Here is a 23769-nt window from a genome sequence, read left to right on the forward strand (position 1 = left end):
TTCTGTTGAGTATACACCTGAGAATGCAATTTCTCAGTCCTAGGGTTTGCATAAGTTCAGCTTTAGTAGATAAGTGCTGAAGAATTTTTAAAAGGTGGCAGTACCAGTTTACACTCCTACCGACAATGTAAGAGAGTAGTGGTTGCTCCGTATACTTGCTAACGCTGGGTGTATTCCATCTTCCTTGTTTTAGTCGTTCAGGTGGTATATAGTGGTATTGCATTATGATTTTAATTTTCTTGCATGGTGTGAGGTAGAAGTATTACTACCATTTTAAAGTCGAAGAAGTGGAAATATTAAATAACTTACCCAAAGTCACAAAACTGGTAAGTGATGGAACCAAGATTCAGAACTAAGCAGTCTGACCTCATTAATGGGAGTTGGTATCTTTACAAAAGATACCGAACTGAGCTCCCCAGCCCATTCTGCAGCAAAAAGCCGGTAATCTACAACACGGAAGAGCCCTCCCCCTACCCCTGCCCTACCTCAGAACCCAACTGTACTGGCACCCTGGTCTTGGACTTCTAGCCTCCAGAACTGTGAAGGGTAATTTCATGTTGTTTATAAGCTACCAGCTTGGGGTATTTTGTTATAGCAGCCTGCATGGACTAAGACAGATATACTTTTGTTCATGGCCAGCAATAGCCATATATAACTAACAAAAAGAAAAGGAAATAGTAATATACCTTGATATTTATGTTTTTCACTTTTGAAATAATCCTTAAGAATTGTTTTTAAATTATTCTAAACCTTACAATAGCTATGCTTTAAAAAACCTATTTTTCCTCCCTTAGAGTACAGTTCTTTCTTCTTTGATTCACTCATAATACAAATATGTGTGAGACCCTGCTAAGGGCAAGGGACTAGAATATGTAGATATGACATAATCTTTGCTTTTAGGGAAGATACCATAGAAAATAAGATTCAAACAAGAATCAGCCTGGTATTTGCTGTTATTTATTATGTCCAAAGCCACTGGAGTACAGAGTGTCTGTCTGCCTGGAGGGGGTGATGATCCCTTTAGTCGTTGCAGTTATTTTTGCTCTCTCTGCTTCTCAAAGTAGAACTGCTAAAATTTGGGTCGAATTACTGTTCATCCAATGAGATTGTTCTTAGTGGTATAATTCTTAGATTTTGCCTGACTTGAGAATTGCTAGGCCACAATGTTACTTGGAAAGGAGAATAGGGTTGTATATAAGTATTGACTTACCAGGAGTTCTTTATATATTCTGGATCTTTTGCTGGATATATGTATCACAAATACATTTTATAACTCCGTGACTTACCTTTTTCATTCTTAGGGTCTTTCGATGAACAGAAGTTTTAAAATTTTAATTTGGTCTAGTTTATGAGTCTTTTCTTATTGATTGGTACTTTAAAAACGAACCTTTGTTTCTTTTGTATAATCTTTTTAAATGGCATTTGTGTAGTACAATTTTACCTATGTAGGATTAAGCCTTTTAAAAATTAGATTTGCTTTAATGGTAGATTAGATAGAAGTAGGACTTTGCAAATGAAGCTGCCAACAAGTTTTTTTTTTTTAATTGAGGTCTAGTTGACATACAACATTATATTATTTTCAAGTATACGACATAATGATTCAATATTTGTATATATTGAAAAATGTATACATTTTTCATATAATAAGTCTAGTTATCTAGTTAACATCCATCACCATACATAGTTACAAAATTTTTTTTCTTATGAGAAAGTTTAAGATTTACTCTTAGCAACTCTTGTAATGCAATATTACATGGCAACTCTTGTAATGCAACTCTTGTAATATGTAATGCAATATTAACTATAGTTGCCATGCTGTTTGCTATATCCCCAGGACTTATTTACTTAATAACTGGAAGTTTGTACCTTTTGACTCCCTTCACCCATTTCACCCCTGCTTCCCACCACCACCTCTGGCAACCACCCAAGTTTTGTGTGAGCGTGTGTTTTTTTAGGAAAAAAATTAAAGATGAATAAACAAAAACATTTTTGTGTTGTGAGATGTTCAGTTTTATTTAACAAAGGAAAATTAATTTATCAATTGTTTCTTCTGATTAAATGTACCTAACTCGTTTTTAATTTCTACAAACTCTAAACAACTTAAAAATGGTTTTCTACATACAAATATAAATATTCTTAGAGCCATTCAACTTTAAACATAATTATCGAAAGTATTGATACCAGAAAAAATATACCGTTGTCCTAAATGTGGTTCATCATATTTGTGTTTAATTATTTTATTTTCTTTTATCATTTTTAGAACTTTTTGAAAATGAGCATGTACGTATTGGGCATAAAGGTAAGCTTTTGATTATATTTATTATAATTTCCGAAAATGAGACAGTCCTAAGTAAATGTCTGTATTCATATACCCGTAACTGAAATTTAATCTCCAAAAAGCTAAAAACCTAAAAAGGAGTTATATTTAACTACATAGATAGTATAATGGAAATCTTTATAAGGAAGGGAAATGCATCATTTTAACTTCATCGATAAATGTCAGATGAAGTATACAGATGGTTCACGAAAAAGAAAATAATAAATGCAGATACACATTCCTCAAGGATGTTAGCTTAATCCATTCAGCAGTAGAATTTCATTTTAAAATCAAAGAAGCAGGTTCTCTCTCTGATGCGCCCACACACTTCTCATTAGTGTTAATGGGAATATGCTCCTGCATCAGGAGAAAATGTAACCGTCACGCTTCCTGATGACTGTTCATAATGGTAAGACTTAATAACTGAAGAGGCTCCTAGTGTTCTGGGGAATAATTTTTCCCCATCTTTTGAAGATTTTTTTTCTTTGTCTATGTAAATTCTGTTTTATCTTTGAAATAAGTAGTACAAATAAGTCTTTGTTTCAGAATGAACCTTCTATGGCAATTACATTGTCATATTCTAAACTCCTTAGTTTAATTTATCAAATTCATATTTAAAAGACTTCATCTGTATGATTTGAATTTTCATTAAACACAATTACAAATTTAAAATGTTCATCTTTTTTTATTTCATATCATTTCCTTGTTTCATTTGGTTTTGTCATTTTCATTTAGTGTAAATTTTTTCCCTTTTCTTTTAAGAAGAAAATATAAGAAAATAGTACTGTTAAACAAATATCAGCAGTTGTCTAGTATGTCTTTTTGTTGTTGTTGGAGAGAAGCTTTATTTCAATACCTAGTATTTTCACTAAAGAGAACAAAAATGAAAATGAAAGCAAAAGTATAATATATTGATTTTATAAATTTGGCTGCTTACAAATAAATTTTGGCCTTCCTAAAAGGTTATCAGATCTGTTTTGTTTTCTTTAAAGAATCCCTCTTTTCTCTTGATTTTGGGAGACAGCTAAGAAGTCACCTAATAGATGTCTTACATCCTTTATAATTCTTAGTCATAATACTTCATATACCATAACACTTCCAAATACTAAAATATTGACGACTGAGTAGAATATACATAAGAAATTTTGGGATTCTCTAGATATGACTTTACTTGATTATGGAATCCAAAAATTATATATATGCATCACTAATTTCAGATCCATGGAGCTATAGTTAAAGCAAAGTGATCTCGAGGTACCAATGTACATTAAAAACTTTTACAGGCAGGGTAAGAGGAGGGGAAGCTTAAGACTTAAACCTTATAGAGCTGTAAATAGGACCATATTAAAATTCAGAGAGTAAAAGAAGGTTGTCAAGGCACGATGGAATTATAAAAGACATAAAGATGAAATGTTAGCTTCCCAAAAGATTTTTAATTGACAATTTCAGCGCTATTTCTTAAATTAAGAATTTTCTAATAAGATTTAATATACTTTTGCCAGTTCTAGCAGAACAAGATAGTGCTGCTGCTCAACAGTACATCAGACAAGGAAGCCCCACAGCATTGCGAGCAGAATTATGGGCCCTCATTTTGAATATTTCCGGTCAACCCGAGGTAAGAAGAAAAAAGGATGGACCAAATTTGAACTATTTTTCAAATGCCAATTATTCAAAGTAGAAATACTTTTGTTTATTAATCTAAGATTTACCTTCTTTTTTGTTTTCAAAATTAGTGTAGTTTTTAGTTCTAAGATAAGATTAACATAATTTAGTCACTATACTCTTAACATAAACATTTTTGTTATTAATAATTAGTGTGTACTTATACACACAAAGAACAATAAGTGAAATTTTAAGAAATGGAGTCTGCCCATTTAGATTACTGAAGACGTATGATGGAAACAAGGTGTTAGAATAGAGAGAAATTAAGACGGGCAACTCAGTGTAAGTAAATGAATACTTTGTCCCTACAGTTACTTTTGAGATGTGTATTTTTTTATACATACTATTTTATATGTACTATTTTGACAGATTATGTGAGAATATTATTTTTCTAAGTATAAGAACATTTATTTTAGGAAATATAATGAATATGAAGAGAAATCACCAACAGACAGTTAATAGTTTCAATAAAGAAAAAATTATGTAAGACTGATTATTTTTGAAATATTTTCTTAAGCTCATTAATCATATAAGTCATTCATTTAAATGCTTTAATAAATAGAAAACTAATGGTTTCCTAGTCTACTGGTTAAAAACATGAGTTTTAAAATCATACAGACCTGGTTTCAACTCCTAGCTCTTCTGACTTATTGAAATATGTCATCGAGTGAGCTATTTAAATTTCTTCAAACTTCAATTTAGCCATACTTAAATATAGGTAATAATACTTATATTACAGAATTAAATGAAATAATGTACATGAGTTGTGGGAATTAAATGAAATAATGTACATGAGTCTTAACACAGCGCTTGACATAAATGGTCACCATTAATGGTAGTAATAATAATTACATATTGCGCATAATTATATTACAAATTGTTTATAATTTATAACAATGCAGTATTTAAAGACAAACATTATAGTCTATCATAAAAACTACACTTCTGACCTTTGCAAATTACGTATATGTGTGTGTGCATGTGCATGTATGTGTGTATTTTTAAATCTTATCTTTGGGAATAGCACTGTCAAAAATCACTTGTTTCTTTTTGGGAAGAATAAATAAAGCTTGTGATTCATTTCAGAGCAATTTTAGAACAAATGATATTGCTGATCTAGTGTGGTGACACTTTAGAAGTAACAGTTTACAAAATAGATTTGAGTGTGTGTTGGGCATTTTTTTTGTGAGTGTATCAACTGTAGTAGAAGTGTAACTAATCTGTGTAAATGACCTACCACTTCACTGATCAGGAGCTAGATAACAAATCTTGTCTCTACAGAGAAACTAACACTGCCATTTCAAAACAAATTTAGAATTTTTCTAGAAATATCACCCTAGAATAAAAGTAGTAATCCCAGATAATGATTGTTTATTATAATGTTCAATGATGGTTTTTTATTCCTGAATTTTGGAGCTAATAGTCATCTTAATTTTCTAAATGCAAAATGACAAGTCTATAAATAGAAATTCGTATTTTTAGAGAAGCAATCTTTGTTGAATAAAACACTTTCCATCACTTACACTTATTTTCAGCTGTAAAAGTGTGACTTTAACAAACGTGTATAACAGTTCCAAAATAATTGTTGAGGGTGGTACATTAGAGAGTGAGGCAGGGGTGGGAGAATGGGGAGAGAGGGAAAATACTTACTTCTTATCAAGAACTTAACCAGAACTTAACCAGAACTCTGTTCAATTACTTCTCAATCACTTAAAATAAGCTACACATACAAATGCAGTCATAGATGAGGAGTTAGAGAGAGAAATGGAATATTTCGCACCCATAAAGCTATTTTTAAAAATCTTATCTCAATAGAAAGACTTTGGATATAATGCTTTAAGTTCTTAGTAGTTAATTTATTTACTATTTTTACTAAAACATTATATAACTTTGATTTGTTTCCCCTTTTTAAGAAAATAAGCAATAAGTTTAAAAGGATTACTTTTATGTAGTTTCTTTCCTACATATTTTTAGGTGTGTGTCAAAATATTCATATTTAGTAAGCATTCATATTTTATTTTATTTTATTTTTTGCTTAATTTCAGCTTCTAATTAAAAGAAGACAGAAAAAATTTTAATACTTTTTTTCTAGGTACTTGCTTATTGATAAAATAGCTAAGACTAATATTAACATTTAAGATTTGCTTTAGTGATTTCTAAATAAGGTTCTCCACTTTACCTAGGTCTACAATAATGCCTGACCTTGATTTTCCCGGTCAGCCCACCTCGTCTTCACAGTGCCTGTTTTTGACCTTCACTCTCCTCGACCACTTCTTTTTAGTAATTAAGTTTACAATCTTCTACTTTTACAGCTAAACACTCTGAAAAAGAAGTCTATGCCGGATGCTCTTACTTACTTATTCTACCATAGTCTGGCAAACACCCCACTACATGACTGTAACTGCCTTTGCCAAGGCAGCTATGCAACATATTTTTCTTTGTCCCAGACGACCCTGTCCCACAACACTTGGTAGAGGGAATGTCTTCAGAGAGAATCATACAGATTGATGGAGCCAAGCAGTGTTTGGACATGAGCAGAAACCAGGGCTAAAGTGCCTAAGAGATGAATGGAGGGATTTGGAGGAACACAGGAGTCAGCTTATGCAATGAGATATTTCTATCTCTCTTTAACACAACTGCTACCAAATTGATCTTTATTCATTTTTTTTAACTGTTATTCATTTTTTTAACCTTTATTATAAATTCCCTGACCAACTGTTAACCTGATGCTTAGCAGGATTGTAGTTTCAAGTCCTTCCTCCCTTTCTTCCCCTCTCTCCATTTTTATTTTCCCTTCTCTCTCTTTTTCTCTCCTTTCTAGCCTCCCTCTCTTCCTTCTATTTCTTATTCTTTATTAGATTAAATATTAGCCTAATCTTATCACTACATAGAATTAATCATGTTTTATATTATGATGGGACCATATTCTAATATAAAATAAATAACTTCTTTCATAAGCTATATGATTGCTTTTATTACCAGAGATGATTTAGTATGTTTAAACTTTTTATTTTATAATAATTTAGGTATTAGAAAGACAGTATAGAGTGGTCCTGGTTTTTGTATAGGTTCTGGGGTCAGGTTTTCTGGGATCAAATCATACTACATTTGTGGCCTGGAACAGCAAGAACTTTTTACTCTGGGCCTCAGTTTCTCAAATGTAAATGTAAATGTAAATGTAAATCACAACCATTTTATTTTGTAGGTATGGGATTAAATAAATTAACTCATAGTTAACTCATAATAGTGGGTAAAAAACAGTTCCTGATACCTAGTAATTACTTAATAAACACTGTATTTGCTATTGAAGTTAACTTATAGTTAATCAATTTAGCAAATATTACTTAAATACACACCAGGTGCCAGATCTCATCCTAAGTGTTGGGATTAGGAATATTTATTGAGCACCTAATATTGGCCAGGTATAGAAAATGTAGCAGTGAATAAAATAAAGTCTCTATCCTCTTAGCATTTATAATACTATTAATGATTCTTATTTATTAAAGTTTGAGGCTGATTCACACTTTATAAATGTGATTGACCTTTAATTTTTTTTGTTTGTTATACTTTTAACTCTAGGATGTCTTGTATTATGAGCAGCTTAAGACTAATGTGATACAACATGACCTTTTGGTGGACAGTCTAATTTATAAAGTAAGTAAAAGTGTACATAGTTTTTTCACTTTCTTAATATCAGTAAACAATTATTGAAAGTCTTTAACATGCAAGGCCTACTTTGTATATGATGATACATATTAACCTTGAAAAATAATTTTAAGTGATTATTTTCTTTGTAAAGTTAAGCTTGACCTTCAAATTTTGCAGACTCCATTCAATGTTATCTTCTCTCCTTTTGAAGTTGTCCTTATGATCCTTTCTTCTTCCTCCTGTTTTTTGATTAAGAGAACGATAAGCATTTCTTATTTATCTCATGATTCTTTATAACCTACTGGTTTATTCTTTTATATTGAAGTCATTTGTTATTTTTAATTTCTTTTGGTTTCTAGACATGTGATTAAGCATGTCTCAAGTTTTATGATAGAGATAAACTGAATTTTTGTGTCCAGGCATCTGGTATCAAGTTGAGATATAAATGCCATAAGCATAATACAGGATATGGTTGATTCTGGGTTAATAATTAGTCTATGTAAAACACTTGGCTTTAAATTTTAGAACTTGTAAGACAGTGGAGAAGGGCATAGTATTTCAAGTCTTGGAAATGGGGGAAAGAAGAGAGCACATGGAGGACCCGCAGGTTTGTCTGGGTGGAACACGACCATGGTTGATAATGACGATCACTCGTGTTTAATGACCACTAAGTGTGTGCCATGCAGTGTTCCAAACCCTTTACATGGATTGTCACTTGATCCTGACAGCAAAACTTAAGGGTGGCAGATACCAGCAGTTAGGCTATAAATGATTTTTTTTTTCCTGGAAAAAAAAAACTCGCATTCTACAAAATCATGCATTAAAAATCATAGAGTTTATGGGGGAAATAGGGATGAGGTAGCTTATGCAGTTTGTAACCAGAGTACTAACAGAATAATTGGTAACTTGGGAGATGAATTGGACAACTCGGGCAGGCTGCTCCTGCAGGAACTATTAAAATGGTACAAAAAATAATAAAGTAGAAATACAAAATAATGCAGACAGAAGTGGTAGGCGGGGCTACTGGAGCTGCGTTAGGGTGAGCATGATAGGGGGTAAAGAAACAGAGATGTACAAGGCAGAGCTGTGCCTCTCTGGAGAGGGAGCCCCCAGTGCAGCCATCCATTTGTAATTTTTTTGAAATATAGTTATAAGGGATCATGCTTGTGCAGCAGTTGAGCTGAAGGCATTTTCCTTTCCTTGTTATAATACTAATCCTCATGTTTTGTCCCCCTCTTTTTAAAGAAAAATTGTATATGAACCAACATAATTTTCATGTTATATTGACATCATTCCCTTTCTTACCAGCCACATATTGACAAGTATAACAAAACAAGAAGTACTATTATTTTTAACATTTTACAGATGAGGGAACTGAGACAAAGAAAGATTAAAGAAATTTGTTTAAATTTGTGTGCTAAGTAGAAAATTAAGATTTGAACCTAGGCGATCTGATTTCACAACCTTACTTTTAACTACTATATGCTGCCGGGCGCAAAGATGAGAGCCAAGAGGATACAGTCTTTTGATGAAAAGTCTTGGTTCTCACAGAGGTTTTACACAGACTTGGATCACAGGTACTACTGTTCACTGACGTCCAATGATCATACTTGAGGGGATTATTTTAGCAACTGGATGAGAGACCTTTTGGGCTTTAATACCGTCAACCTCTTTTCTATTCAAGTGAGAGAATCCTCACAAGAGAAGACATTTAGAAAGTCAGGGAGTGCTAGCTTAAGACTTCTGTTTGCTGCCAACATAATGTCAGTTTGAATCAGTAAGAAAATCTGCTATAAGAAAGAGGTAAACAGTTTGTGTCTGAAGAATTAAATGTAAGTTTTGGTAGAATCAATCCTGACTGTCCACAACATGAGTGTTTTCAGGAAGATGTCAGTCTCTGTTCCTGACTTGCATTAGTTTAGCTTTGCTGATCTCGTTGGACCAACTCCAAACGTTATTAAAGTCAGCCCTTGAGGGAATGAGCATTTAAAAAAATTATTTGATGTTTCATTATAGCTCTCTTTGGCAAAGACTCATTTTTAATTTAACTGAAAGTAAAGTCGAGTTATTTTAGTGGTTGAAGGAGCGAATGGAAGAAGGCAACACTAAATATAGAACATCATCAAACCGTCCCTAAGCTAAATTATTAAATGGTTCTCTCTGGACTGTATTTTTTCACAAACTTGAATTTTATCCCCACCATCGTCTACTGTTTTCCACCAGTTCGTTATTACCCCCTAAAGAGAAAAATAACTAATTTTTCTCTAACATAAAACTTAGATACTAAAGAATAAGATTTTGTTGGGTAGAGATAAGCTTTGGAGGTCCACAAACCATTGTAATATGTAAATATTTTTGGCCCACAAGTATCAATTCTCACCCCCTTAGAGGCAATATCATCCCTGTTTAAGAATGCGTGATCTCTGCCTCTGCCCATGGTGTCTTCTGATGTGGAAGACTGGCCTCTTTCTCCTCTCTTAATCTGTGTCTTTAAGTCTTTCAAGACTTAGCATGCATTCAACTACCTCCAGAGTCACCTGTGACTCACTTCATCCTTCCCTTTTTGCTGCCTTGCTCAATAGCTCAGTTGAAGTTTGTAGATTGAGCAATATTATCAGAGGTTTCTGCAATATTTCTATGTAATTGTTTTCATATTTCTGCTCTGCATGTTTTCTTGCTGGTGAGATCGTAGACTTCTTGAACATAAACAGCATCCTGTTTGTTTGTTTGTTAATAAGCAATGACTTGCAAGTGAATAATTACAAAGGCATAGCAGATTTTTGGTATTTTGAGGGAATGGCAAGAATGTGGACCTGAACAGTGGAGGATGAGATTGGAATAGTAATTTAGGTCCATATTGTTATGATTGCTTCTGAATGTTATGATTACATCTGTTTTTCCAACTTTTAAGACAGCTAAGTAGATTAGAAGGAGATAAAATAGAAATAAGTAATAAGGAATTACTAATGGAACCTAAAAAAGTGTCAGCAATTTGATGTCAAATAATGTGTCACATATATTAGTCAAGTAAATTTATAGCAGTGATAAAATCTAATTGAGAAGTTTATAATCATATATAAAATAATAAAATAATTGCAGTATTCTTTATAAATATTGCATTTATGTCTTAGTACTATAGATATATTTATTTAGGTTCTTTTCAGTATTCTCTACTTTTAATTTTAGGATGTGAAGTTGACAGCAAGCAATGATGATTATTATTTTGTATTTGAAGATTATTTATACCAGGTAAGTTGAAAAATTAAAATATATAATATTCTTGTTGTAAGTTCTCTAACTCAACGATGCTTTGGGTGACAGCTCTGTTGTTAACCAAATCCTTCTGAAATCCAAGCCGTGTTTATTTTGTATCAAATTACAGGTTCTAAGTTTAGGATAAGGTTAACTTTTGTTCTTATATGAGATTAGGTGGGAGAACAAGAGTTCCAAATGAGTTTTGGACTGTTCCTTTTGGTCATAACAACCAGGAGATGTACAGGTACAGATTCTTAAATCAGGTGTCAAATTCATATATAAGCCATCCCCAGATGTTTAGAAAAATGTTTTACATAATACTTTTCTATTAAAGGTATTGAATAAATAAATGCTTTAAAATCAGGTAGAAGTGTCACGATTACTCTTTGGTCATTTCATATATTGATATTGCGGATGTTTGGATTTTTACTTAGGTCCTTTTATTATCAGCTAAAATAAAAATATCATAAATAGAAAATATGTAACTTATATGGAATGGCCTAAATGATATTTTTAAAGATCTCACATATATATGATATATTAATAATTTGATTTTGTGTAAATGTCAATATAAATGTCATGGAGAAAATATCTAGATTCCACAAAGCGATTTTTATTTGATTAAATGTAAATAAGTCCTAACTGTTTAGATTAGCAGTTGTCTGGTTGGTAATAGTGATAGCGGTGTGCATCTGTTTAAGAAAAAAAGACAAGATAAGAAATTAAGTAAGAACCTCTCAAGAAGTTTAATCAGTTGTACCTTTTAAGAACTGAAGTCTGAAGACTTTAAATAAATTATTTGTAAAATTGAAAATTGAAATAATCCTAGAAACAATTTTAAGAGAATTCCGACAATTTCAAATATGAATTAATTTTATTTTAAAAAATAGTAAAGATTAAAAATCCCATTTTTAATATAAAGTTAGTAATTGATATAAAGTTAGTCATTAATTAAAATTTGGAAAATACAAAAATCTAAAAGTTTATTTACTTGCGTAGCCAATATGTAGCCCAGTGCCTAATTCTTAGTACTCAGAATATATAGATAACATTAATGCTCTATTTATATAGTAATGTTAGTTTACTGGTAACATCTGTACTTAAAAAATATTTAGTGGAAATTATGACTTGGAATGGCAGCATAAGGAGCTCCATGGAACCATTCTTAGCAGAAAAACCATAACTGGTAAAAAAAAAAATTAAAAAAACCCAAACATTTAAAGTATTAGAAACTATCCTAAGGTCATACATCAAGTTAGCAAATAAAAAACCACATTTATTCAGGAAGGTTAGTAAATCTCAGTAAGGACAATCTATGGCACTTGAGCCATAATGTACTCTCCCCATCCCTTCCTGTCCAGGTCAGCATGAAGGAGGCTTCAATTCAGCTGAGTATGGCCAAGAAGGAATTCCTTTCTCTCTTACTTCTAGTCAGGGCTGTCAAGAAGTCAGGGGCTTCCTTCTTCCAAACAGCCTCCACTTACAGGGCAGAACTCTGCCCCAAGAGCCCTGCCTGCTCTTGGCAGGCTGAGAATGCTGGGGCCCCATTGCTTTCACTCCAGCTTGCTCATAGAGTGGAGGTTCCACACGGGTAGAGGCAAACTGAGAAGACCAGGGACTATCGTCCCCCCATCCCTGCCAGCACCCTTCTTAGAAAGTAGAAGTGTCACTGTGAAAGAAGTGAGCCACTGTCCCCATCCCTAACTCCAGAGAAGTGACTCAGATATTTTGCCCACAGGGCAAGAGGCAGCCATAAGAAAAGAAAGCTCTGAAGCTCTCCTTAAAGAACTGACTTTAAATGGAGTTTTGGAAAGTTCAGGCCTAATAGGGCTCTCTAAAGCAATGGAGATTTTAAAAGTAGGCAATTAAGAAGAGGGAGTTAGCTCCATGGGAGTAACATGCTAAACCATAAGTCAGTTTACCAGAGAGACCAGAGATAGAGACAGATGGGAGGAGTCCTGATGGGGTAGCAATAAACCTCAAAGTTTGGCCTCCAAAATGACTTCTGCAAAGGTTTCCAAATTAAATTGGGTCAGACTGTGGGGCAATTTGTTCCTGAGAACATTATCGAAAACAGTGGAGCAAACAGCTGACAATTAGTTGAGCTTATCATCTGGTTGTAATACGAACAAGGGCAGAAAGCTTAGCAGAGAAATCAGAGAAAAAGACAGACAAAGAGACCCCTGCTAAAACCAGTGTCATCAAAGAGTGACTATGTGTATGCCCAAGGCTCTACCCTCAAGGTATATCACAGGTTTCACACTGTGAGATAAATAAACTTCAATAAAATATTTCAATTAAGTCACTAAACAAATAAACAAGCAAACAACAGCAACAAGCCCCAACTGCCTAAAGAGGGCCTAGATATCAGACTTTACGAAGATGTCACTGCAGCCATTATTAAGTATGTTCAAAGAACTAAAGGAAACCATGCTTGAAGCTTGAAGAAGTAAAGTAAGGTATTATGACGGTGTCTTATCAAATAGAGATCAATAAAGAGATAGAAATTATTAAAAAGTACCAAATGGAAACTCGAGTTGAAAAGTAGAACAACTGAAATGAAAACGTCACTCAACAGATTTAAATGGGCAGAAAAGAATGTGCGAACTTAAAGACAGATGAATAAGGATTATGTCACCCAAAGAACAGAGGAAAAATAATGAATATCAATGAACATTGCCTCAGAGAAATGTAGGACACCATTATACTCACCAATATACGTATAAGGGGAGTACCAGAAGGAGAGAAGGAAAAAGAAATAGAGGAACTATGTGAAGAAATAATTTGATGAAAAACATTTATCTACACAAGAAACTCAATAAGTTCCCAGCAGGATACATAGAGACACAAGCCCAGATACATCATAGTCAAACTATCCAAAAGGCAAAGAACCTTGAAAGTTGCAAAAGAAGATTTGTTATATATAAGAGATCCTCAATAAGATTAACAGCTGATTTTTCATCAGAAACCATAGAGACCAGAAGGCAGTGAAATAATATAATCAAAGTGCTCAAATAAATATTGAATAGTGTCTTTTTTTCTTCGTTTAGCTCAGGTTCTAGTAATTCTGTCCTCAAACATCTCTGTGGCCTTTGGCAATTCACCAGGCCTCCTTGGGCCTTTGTATGTTTATCATTAAAATGAAAGTTTGGGCTAGATGGTCTTAAAGACTCCTTTATGTATATAACAGGGCTTTAAAAATACTATTCATGTGATTTGACACATGGCAAAGCAATTAGATTTCTCCATAAAGGTGATTAGAGATTCTGTTTTTTTAAAACCCAGATTTTAAAATTTTATCTCAAGAGTTACTAGTCGCTGAATTATATCTGTTGAGATTTTCATAATTTCTAATGCAGGAAAACTCTATTGATCTTCTCCCAACTTGTTCTAAATATTGATAAATGAAGGAAAGCATCAAGCAGCTATTCATTCTATATATCTTGCTTTTCCTTTATAAATTGTTTCCTAGGAAAGGCAAGTAGGTACTGAAAGAAAATTCCCCCTCACCCCCAGCTTTATTGAGTTATAATTGACATATAACATTGTGTAAGTTTAAGGCAAACAACCTGTTGATTAGGTGGATATTTATGGGTTACAAAATGATCACCACCATAGTACTAGCTGACATCTCCATTCTGTCACATAATTACCATTTCTCTTTTGTGGTGAGAACATTACAATCTATTCTCTTGGCAACCTTCAAGTATATAATACAGTTTTGTTAGATATAATTGCCATGCTATACATTATATCTCCAGAATTTGTTAATCTTATAAATTATAATCATAACTTTTTACTCTTTGACCAACATCTGCCCATTTCCCACATCCTTTAACTCCTGGTAATCACCACTCTACCTTCTATTCCTCTGATTTTGGCTGTTTTAGATTCCACATGTAAGTGATATCATACATTATTTATCTTTCTCTATCTGACTTATCTCAGCCATAATGCCCTCAAGATTCATCCAAGTGCTTGCAAATAGCAGAATTTCCTTTTTTTCTCATGGCCAAATAATAGTCCATTGTATTTTTATACCACATCTTTATTCATTCATTTATCCACAGACACTTAGGTTATTTCTATATCTTGGCTATTGAATAATGCCATAATGAATATGAAAGTACAGATATCTCTACAAGTGCCTGTTTTCAATTCCTTTGGATATATACCCAGAAGTGGGATTGCTGGATCCTATGGTAGTTCAGTTTTTAACTTTTTGAGCAGCCTTCATATTGTTTGCCATAGTTGCTGGGTTAATTTGCAATCCCACCAACAGTGCACTAGGGTTTTTTGTTCTCCACATTCTCACCAACTTATCTCTTGTCTTTTTGATGATAGTCATTTTAACAAGTGTGAGATGATAACATATTGTGGTTTTGATTTGCATTTCCCTGATGATTAGTGATGTTGATTACCTTTTCATGTACCCGTTGGCCATTTGCATATCTTTTTTGGAAAATTGTCTATCCAACTTCTCTAATTTTTAGAAATTGCGTTGTTTTTTTTCCTTGCTGTTGAGTTGTATGAGTTCTTTATATATTTTGAATATTAACCCCTTATCAGATATATTATTTGAAAATATTTTCTCCCATTCTGTAGGTTGCCTTTTATGTTGTTGATTGTTTATTTTGCTATGCAGAAGCTTTTAAGTTTAAAATAGTTCCACTTATTTTGGCTTTTGTTCCGTATGCTTTTGGTGTCATATGTAGGAAATAACTTCCAAGATCAATGTCAAGGAGCTTTTACTTTATGTTTTCTTTCAGGAGTTTTATGGTTTCAGGAGTTTTATGGTTTCAGGTTTAAAATTTAAGTCTTTAATCCATTTTAAGTTTATTTTTGTTAGTGGTATAAGATAGGTGCCCAATTTCATTCTTCTCTATGTGGTTAACAAGTTTTCCAGCACCATTTATTGTAGATACTATTTTCTCCATTGATTATTTTTGTCTCTCTTGTTAAATATTAGTTGAATGTTTTTGTGAGTGTTTATTTCTGAGCTCTTGACTCTGTTCCATTGGTCTCTGTGTCAATTTTTATGGCAGTGCCATACTGTTTTGATTACTTTAGCTTTGTAGCAGTTTGAAATCAAGAAGTGTGATGCTTCCCACTTTGTTCTTCTTTCTCAAGATTGCTTTGGCTATTTGAAGTTTTTTGTGGCTCTATACAAATTTTAGGATTGGTTTTTCTCTTTCTGTGAAAAATGCCCTTTTGATTTTGATTGGGATCACATTGAATCTATATATGGCTTTGGGTCTAATAGACCTTTTAACCATGCTATTTCTTCTGATATGTAGATATGAAATATCTTTTCATTTGTTTGTGTCTTCTTCAGTTTTTTTTCATCAGAGTCTTGTAGTTTTCAGATATAGGTCTTTCACCTCCTTGGTTAAATTTATTCTTTAGCATTTTTTTTAATATTATTGTCAATGGGATTGTTTTCTTTCTTATTTATCAGATATTTTATTGTTAATGTATAGAAGCACAACTGTTCTGTATGTTGATTTCGTATCCTGCAACTTTACTAAATTCATTGATTAGTTCTAGCATATTTTTGATAGTCTTTAGGATTTTCTGTATATAAGATTATATCACCTGCAGATATAGACAATTTTCTTATTTTCTTTCCTATTTGAATACCTTTAATTTTTTTTTCTTGCCTGAGTGATCTTTTTAAAATATGAATCAATTCATGTCACGTGTGTGATTAAAACCAAAAAGACCAAAATCCTTCATGGAGTGTACATGACACTGCATGACCTGGCCCACCTCTCCAGCCTCATCGTCCACTTCTCCCCTCTTCTCCTAGTCAATTACTGTTTTTCTTTTAGTTCTCAGCTGAAATATCATTTATGCTTATATACCTTTCCTGATCTACTCCCTACTTGCCAATACAGACACACACAACAAAATCATGGCCATTTAAAATGTGTGTTTAAAGTACCATGTAATGCTTTTCATGCTTTTTATTTACTTATTATAACTCATTTAATTATTTTATAATTGTTTCTCCCATATTAATTCCATAAGATCCTCAGTGTTTCTTCTGGCACATGATGCTGTAGATCCTGAATATCTTTCTTAACATCATGTACTTTTTAAAATTGACACAGTTTTATTTTTTTTACTATTGACAAGGAAGATTTCTTCTTTTATTTGAAAGCTTGATATTAGTAGTTATTGGCTGACTAAGGTTTTCCTGTCGTTATGTGGAGCTGTAGATTTCCTTCAGTTAGAGTTTACTTCCAGATTTGATAGATACTTTATGTGAACTGACTCCTAATGGAAACAGATCAGTTAATGTTGCGTAATATTAAAGAAATAAAACAAATAAAATCAAACTAAATATCTGCTACTTGTCAAAAAGTAACTTGTTAAATTTTTAGTTCTTCTTATGCTAACTATTTTGATCCTGAATGCTTAACTGTTATAACACTAAGAATATGAATATATAAATTATAACATCAACCAAAGGCCACAATGCATGATTTATAGTGTGCTGACTATTCTACTTCAGCGTGTGAGTACAGAAAGTGTAAATTTGACAATTTCATCTCATGTGGTGACTGGAGAAAGGGTTGTCAGTTTTAAGTTATAATTACAAAGGCTTTTTGGTGGTGGTAAAAGGGACTCTCCAGGTAACAAATCTGCCTCATTTGATTAACAGTTAACAGTCAGTAATGATATCATTGTAAATGAGAGCAGTAACATTTTCTCCAAATAGTGCCAGAATTAACTGTTGAGGGTATATTCATTTTTGCCTGTCCCACACTAACTTCGAAAACTTAAAAGTGACTGAGTCTGAAAAATGGAATTATTTACAAATGATGAGAAAAAGCAGAATGATCATCAGTAAATATTTGTTGAACCTTATATTATATGTAAATGATACCAGGACATGATACCAGGGAGACAGGACATGAACATTAAAAATGTTTTGAAATTATTTTAAAGTATTTATATAAAGCATTGGATATTAAATTAATTGTCACAGACAGTAAGTACTATAGGAGTGTGCTTTAACCTTTATTTTCCATTTCATCGATATTTTATTCTTGTATTAATTTTAGATTTCATATAGTTTTTTCAGTCATAGATCTCTGCTGTTGTCTGCTGCTTTTAGTACTTTGGAAATGACACTAAATAAGCTTTAATATGGATCTTTATCCCTATAACATACATGAAAGGATACTTACAATACCTAAGTTCTGTCTTTGAGAACTATGTAGAACTAAATTTTCCTCTTGTGGATAATTACTAAGAAAACACTTTCCATGATCATACCTTTTAATGGTTTATCTAAATTAGAAAAAAGTTCATTTTAAGTAATAAAAATATGTAATTGTATGCATTGAAAACAATATTTTATTATCAGAAAAATATGTAATTGTATATACTGAAAATATTTTATCAGAAATTGAGTTCTGATTTTTCTCTAGGGAAAATTTATTTGTGTGTGTGTGTGTGTGTGTGAGAGAGAGAGAGAGAGAGAGAGAGAGAGATAAGACAGAAGAAAGCTCTTTTTATCATTAATTACAGGCTTTCCTTTGGCAGAGCTGCCTAGCAACACAAGTGCTCTATGGTATAATTGTTGGTGATAATGGAGTGAATTTAATGTTTCTGGCCATGCTCTGAGTCCAACCCATTTAGTGGATTTTGTGACTAGACTACAAAATTAGATGGCACGTGGCATTGCTGTGTCCACATATAGATGAGAAAAACTACAGCAATCCTTCTTTAAGGAAAATCCGGGCCTATGTTGCAAGGATACACAGACCCTGCTCCTGAGAGATTCGTGGCAGTTGTTACCTAAATTTTATAGACAACAACACTGAATTTTATAGAAATAATGTTTTGAGTAATAAGTCAACCTTTTATCATTTCCAAAGTTTAGTTTTATCTTACATGAAATTCTTAAAAATACTTAGTGGCGTTGTAAGTCTTAAATTATGTTAGAGTTTTAAAATGTGTTCAGACAGAAGATGCACCTTATTTTGTGGAAGTAAATTGGGTAGTGTGAGTACCATTTTTGGGTTCCAGTACTTAATGACAACCTACAGGTTAATTTATTGTCCAAAGTATATAAAATATAGGGAAGAGTTTCTAAACAGTATATTTAAAATGCTCGTAGTTTAACAAGACATCTAGTACAGTTTTAGAAATTTAAGTAAAGTTGTACGTAAATATTTAGCTATAAGGAAGTTCACTGCAACATTGTTTATAGTTTGAGAAAAGTGGAAATAATTAAATGATCAACAAAAAAAGACAGGTTAAATAAACTATTATTCATCTATACAGTAGAATATTCTGCAACATTAAAAAATGTAGGTAGGAAATATTTATTTTATAATATTGAGAGACGTAGATTATAAAACAATATGTGTAATCTTGTTTAAAAAAATTATGAGTGTATTAGGCTAGTCTGAAAGGATATACATAAAAATATTAACACTGGTGAGATTATGGGTATTTTTCCTCCTATTTCGGTGACCTATGTATCTAATGTTATCATAAACATGTATTGCTTGTATAGTATTTTAAAATATAATAAAAATAAATCAGTGGCAATGGTTGGTACACATTTCACCCTTGGGCTTGACTGATGCCCAATCTCCATATCTACCCTTTTTCTAAATCTGGCCTTTCTTGTGTCTTGGACCAGCAGTTTCTCTTTCCATTCACTGTGCTGCTAGTCCAGCCCTGACTTTGTATTCCCTATTCTGTTAACTGGGCTTCTGCCTTTTCCAGTGATTCCCAAATTCTTTTCTTAATAACATATTTTGAATCCCAACTCTTCTAATACCAGGCCCCGGATTTCCTATCACTAGTTGCCATCCTGGGGATTGGCCTTTTACCTCAAAATTCCAGCTAGTGTCAACAGTCCAGTTCCTCCTAATGCACATCCTTGATTCTGATTTTCTACCCTACCTATTTTCACCTTCAGATAGAGTTGCCACACTCTACCTGCTGCTGATCAGGACAACCAGGTTCTAACCTGTACTGGACTGCCACTTGTTCTGCTTCTGCTGCCATCCTTTCTAATAACATGAGTTGCCTTCCCTCCCGCCCTGACACGCCCAGTTGCCTGCTGCTGCATCCCAGCAATGAGTCTAGTTCCAGAATCCTGCACTTCCCAAATTGCTCTATGCCACTGTAGTTTTCTAGGTCTCCCCATATATTTCTCATCTGTTAAAATTTTCCCAGATATTTCTCCTTTCCAGCTACACAATGCAATAAAAGAATCATCTGGTAGTTAGCAACTTGCGTGTTCTGCTGTTGTTTAAGTGGCTAACAATAAGAAATCTTTGGATGAACTTTGACCATCACACGAGGCATCACTGTAACACCACAGGTGTACCAATAGAGGGCATCCTTCCCATTGCCAGGCACTGTACTGAACGTGAAAGATTCTACCTCAACATTTCCCAAGCAGGAAATAGCAATCCATTAAACAGTGCTTAATTTTTTTTTTGTTTTTTCCCCAATGTTCCACCCAGGTTTTACTTTGTTTTTCCCGGGATACATCTGTGTTGGGTCACTTTGCGTACAACAGTGCTTCACCACCGAAATCATACATAAGAGGTAAAATTTTAGTAACATAAAGAAAGTAATCTTTAACATGTATATTATTGGACCAAGACTGTTTAATAGCATAGATTGGTGTTGTCGATTTTTTTGTTGTAAATTATTAAATAAGGTTTCTCTCAGATGATTATCACTGTCCTTTTACTCCCACATAAATCCGTGCCCGACCGCCTCACCCCGGATCACATGGCAGGGGTTCCCAGCAGCAGCTTTTAGTCTTTATCTTCTCTGTTTGCTCTCTCTGTTGCTGTTTATGTCATATCTATTGACTTTTGTTTTTCCTTCTATGAGTTCACCTCATAAATTTTCTTTTTCTACATCTTTTAACCTTCTGTATTCCTTCTCCCAAAATGTTCTACAACACTTAAAACTGATACAATTTATATGCTAATAGAGCTCTAATTGCTTTTTAGTGCTTTTTAGTGCTTTCTTCTCTATCACTAATAGTGCCTACAGGATATTTCAATATCCTGACAACTGAACTAATTTCACCTGGAACCCTTTCCCAGCTTATCCTTTTTATTAGTGGTGAACACCCAGCACTAAAACTATTGTGTCTGGTCCCTCTGCTGTTCCCATCAAGAAATGGTTTCTCCTGTGTGTCCTAAGTCTGACTCTGAGTGCTCCAACCCCTGCCCTACCTAGGACAAGCCCATATCACCTTGTGCTGGGATCAAGCTCCCCAACTTAGGGGCTCTGTCTGAATTGAACTTACAGAAGCCTTTTGTTTGCTTATTTGTTTCTTTAACATCATCTACAAAAAACCTGATTGTACAACTTAATTGTCTAATTGTCTAATGGAATCACCTCTAAAGTCAGCCAAGGTTTTAAGGTTGTCCATCAGTTGCTCCTGTCTTAACCTAGTTAACTTTGCTTTCTTGATTATTCCACATTTCCCAAAATCTAGCCTCCATGTGTACTCCAATATGGAAGGATTTCTGCTTCTCCCCCACAAATTATAAGTCCTTGAAGAACTAGTCTGTATCTCACCAAGTCCATCAATCCATTATCAATTTCTCATTCCTTTAAACCTCAAAAATACTTAAATCCTGTGCCAGAAAATTTAGCAAATATTTCCTAAATGTTTCATGTTTTTTAGTCTGTATTATAAACCACAGAGTTGAGAGACCTACCTAGTCTTTTTCTGTTTGCCTCGTGGCATCTAGCCCAGTATCGAGTACACACCACCAGGTACTCTCTATAATCTATCTATCTATCTATCTATCTATCTATCTATCTATCTATCTATCATCTATCTATCATCTATCTATGTCATCTGTCTGTAATCTATTTTTCATTATTTAATTCTCTCCTTGCACACAAAATCAGTCCTGTTGTCTCCACCTTAACCTAAACTGGTCATGGTTCTTATTCTTCATTTCCTCTCTGCCACCACCCCCAATGAGAACAACAACAAAAAAATTATTTTTTTAATGAAAAATATTACCTTAAAGCTCAAGATTGCATGTGAATTTTCAATAGACTCAAAGGTGTTAGAAAAACTATCAAGATAAAACTTACCTAAAGATATTCAGGAAAGTGGGAAAAAAACTCAGAACCTTAAAAGTTTTGAGGAAAAGCTATTTTTTAAACTCTTTTAAATATTTGAATGTGATGAATATACTTTAATTTTCTGAGAGAATTCTGATTTTAAATGTTTAGTCTCAATCTTGAACATTATGAACTGTTTTGAGATTTTGAAAATATTACCACCATATAGTTAAAGACATTTAATTTTTAACTTTTCAGCACATTCTATAAAAATGTAAACTAATGCAGCATTGCAACGCTTAGGACTTTCTTTAGTGAATATATTAGAATTGTTTATAATTTGCAATACAATTCTTTGCTTACAAATAGATGCTTCTCTTAAGTGCTTAAAAAGCTTGAAAGCATTTGTTTTTTTTTAATTACTTTATGTCACTTACTTTGTCCTTTAGTTTATATTATTGACTTTAATTGATGGAAGAATTTAATATCAAAAAAAGTGTGCATATTTTCAAATTAATTCCATATCATAAAGTAAAATGAGATTTTACTATTGTCGTTTTTAAAATTTCATTATCAGTACCTTCACAAAATAAGTTAATTTTTAAAATTTTGTTTCTTTTATTTAATCATGCTGAAACCCTCTATGGCTTTCTCTTATAGGAAAACTAGGAATAGAAGAATATGCTGTCTTTTATCCACCAAATGGTAAGAGTAATGCTATTGCTTCCTCTAGTGGGAAATAGGAAAATTACAACTTTTATAATAGAAATGACTTATTCTCTATCTTTAAATGTGTAATAATTTATTGTCTAAAATAAACCTTCCGTAGAATACCGATTTTAAAGAACTTTTCGATGTTTGTGGTAGGCTTGTGCTAAACTGTACATATCCTCTCTGGTTTTCCTTGAGATCAATAGTAATATTTGTGAGAACACTAAGTAGACATGTGTCCAAGTCCAGGGCACTTAGTTTTCTGGTCCACCCAGGATCTTCCTTTTGGCCTTTTTAGAGCAGTGCTCTAATGAGTGGATTGCCTTCTGTTACAATTTGTTGTTCTAATAATTTGACAACTGTAGTATTTATGAAATAAAAAGATGATGAAGAAATATATCACCAAAGTAATCTATTTTCATTATGCAAAGTGATCAGATGTATAATGAGCTTATTAAATATTGAATATTCCTTTGAGATTATTAGATACTTTTAAGATGTGCTTCTTGGGAAGCAATGTATAGCAGTCCTTAGATAATATTAAGTTGCATCCTGAAGAAGTTCTTTTACTCCAGCAGAGTTAAGAACATGGGCTTTGTAATCCAGCAGTCCTGGGTTCAGATCCCAGTTCTGCCAGCTCACCCTATGACCTTGGGTAAGTTATATGACTTTGCTGAACTTCAGATTTGTCATCTATAGCATATGGATAATAGATTAAACGAGATACAGTGTATAAAACAGCACAGTACCTGGTGTGAAGTGAGCAAAAAGGTTAGGAACTGCTGATCTATAACATATGGATAATAGATTAAGTGGGATACAATGCATAAAACAGCACAGTATGTAATGTGTCATGAGTGCTCAAAAAATGCAGCCGTAACAAGTGTGTTTAGCTTCTTTGTTGACCACTCCATTTAAAACTCATAGTTGACTTTCAGGGCGCTCTCCCCTCCTTGCCCCTGCCAGCGTGGCATCCCAGGTTCTCTCGCAGGCCATCCTCCTGGCTCTGCTGCTCTTCTTTCCACACATTTTCCTGGGACTTTTTAGCTTCACTCTTGACTCTCTTTATTATTTAATCTAAAATTTACATCTTCGATTCT

At 33.2% G+C, this 23769-nt stretch overlaps 1 protein-coding gene across 7 annotated transcripts in view; it reads left to right on the forward strand.

The window, feature by feature from the left end:
• Positions 1 to 23769, forward strand: part of TBC1D19 (TBC1 domain family member 19) — a 104751-nt gene that overhangs the window by 48310 nt on the left and 32672 nt on the right. For all 7 annotated transcript variants that reach the window (XM_011365491.2, XM_023534256.1, XM_011365519.2 and 4 more), the window contains 6 exons: positions 2261 to 2299; positions 3820 to 3932; positions 7559 to 7633; positions 10814 to 10876; positions 20380 to 20464; positions 22619 to 22663. In XM_011365491.2, coding sequence (XP_011363793.1) covers positions 2261 to 2299; positions 3820 to 3932; positions 7559 to 7633; positions 10814 to 10876; positions 20380 to 20464; positions 22619 to 22663 — 420 coding nt within the window. The remainder of the gene's footprint in view (positions 1 to 2260; positions 2300 to 3819; positions 3933 to 7558; positions 7634 to 10813; positions 10877 to 20379; positions 20465 to 22618; positions 22664 to 23769) is intronic.

This window comes from Pteropus vampyrus, unplaced genomic scaffold (genome assembly GCF_000151845.1).
Source record: "Pteropus vampyrus isolate Shadow unplaced genomic scaffold, Pvam_2.0 Scaffold5, whole genome shotgun sequence".
In the NCBI taxonomy this organism is placed as follows: domain Eukaryota; kingdom Metazoa; phylum Chordata; class Mammalia; order Chiroptera; family Pteropodidae; genus Pteropus; species Pteropus vampyrus.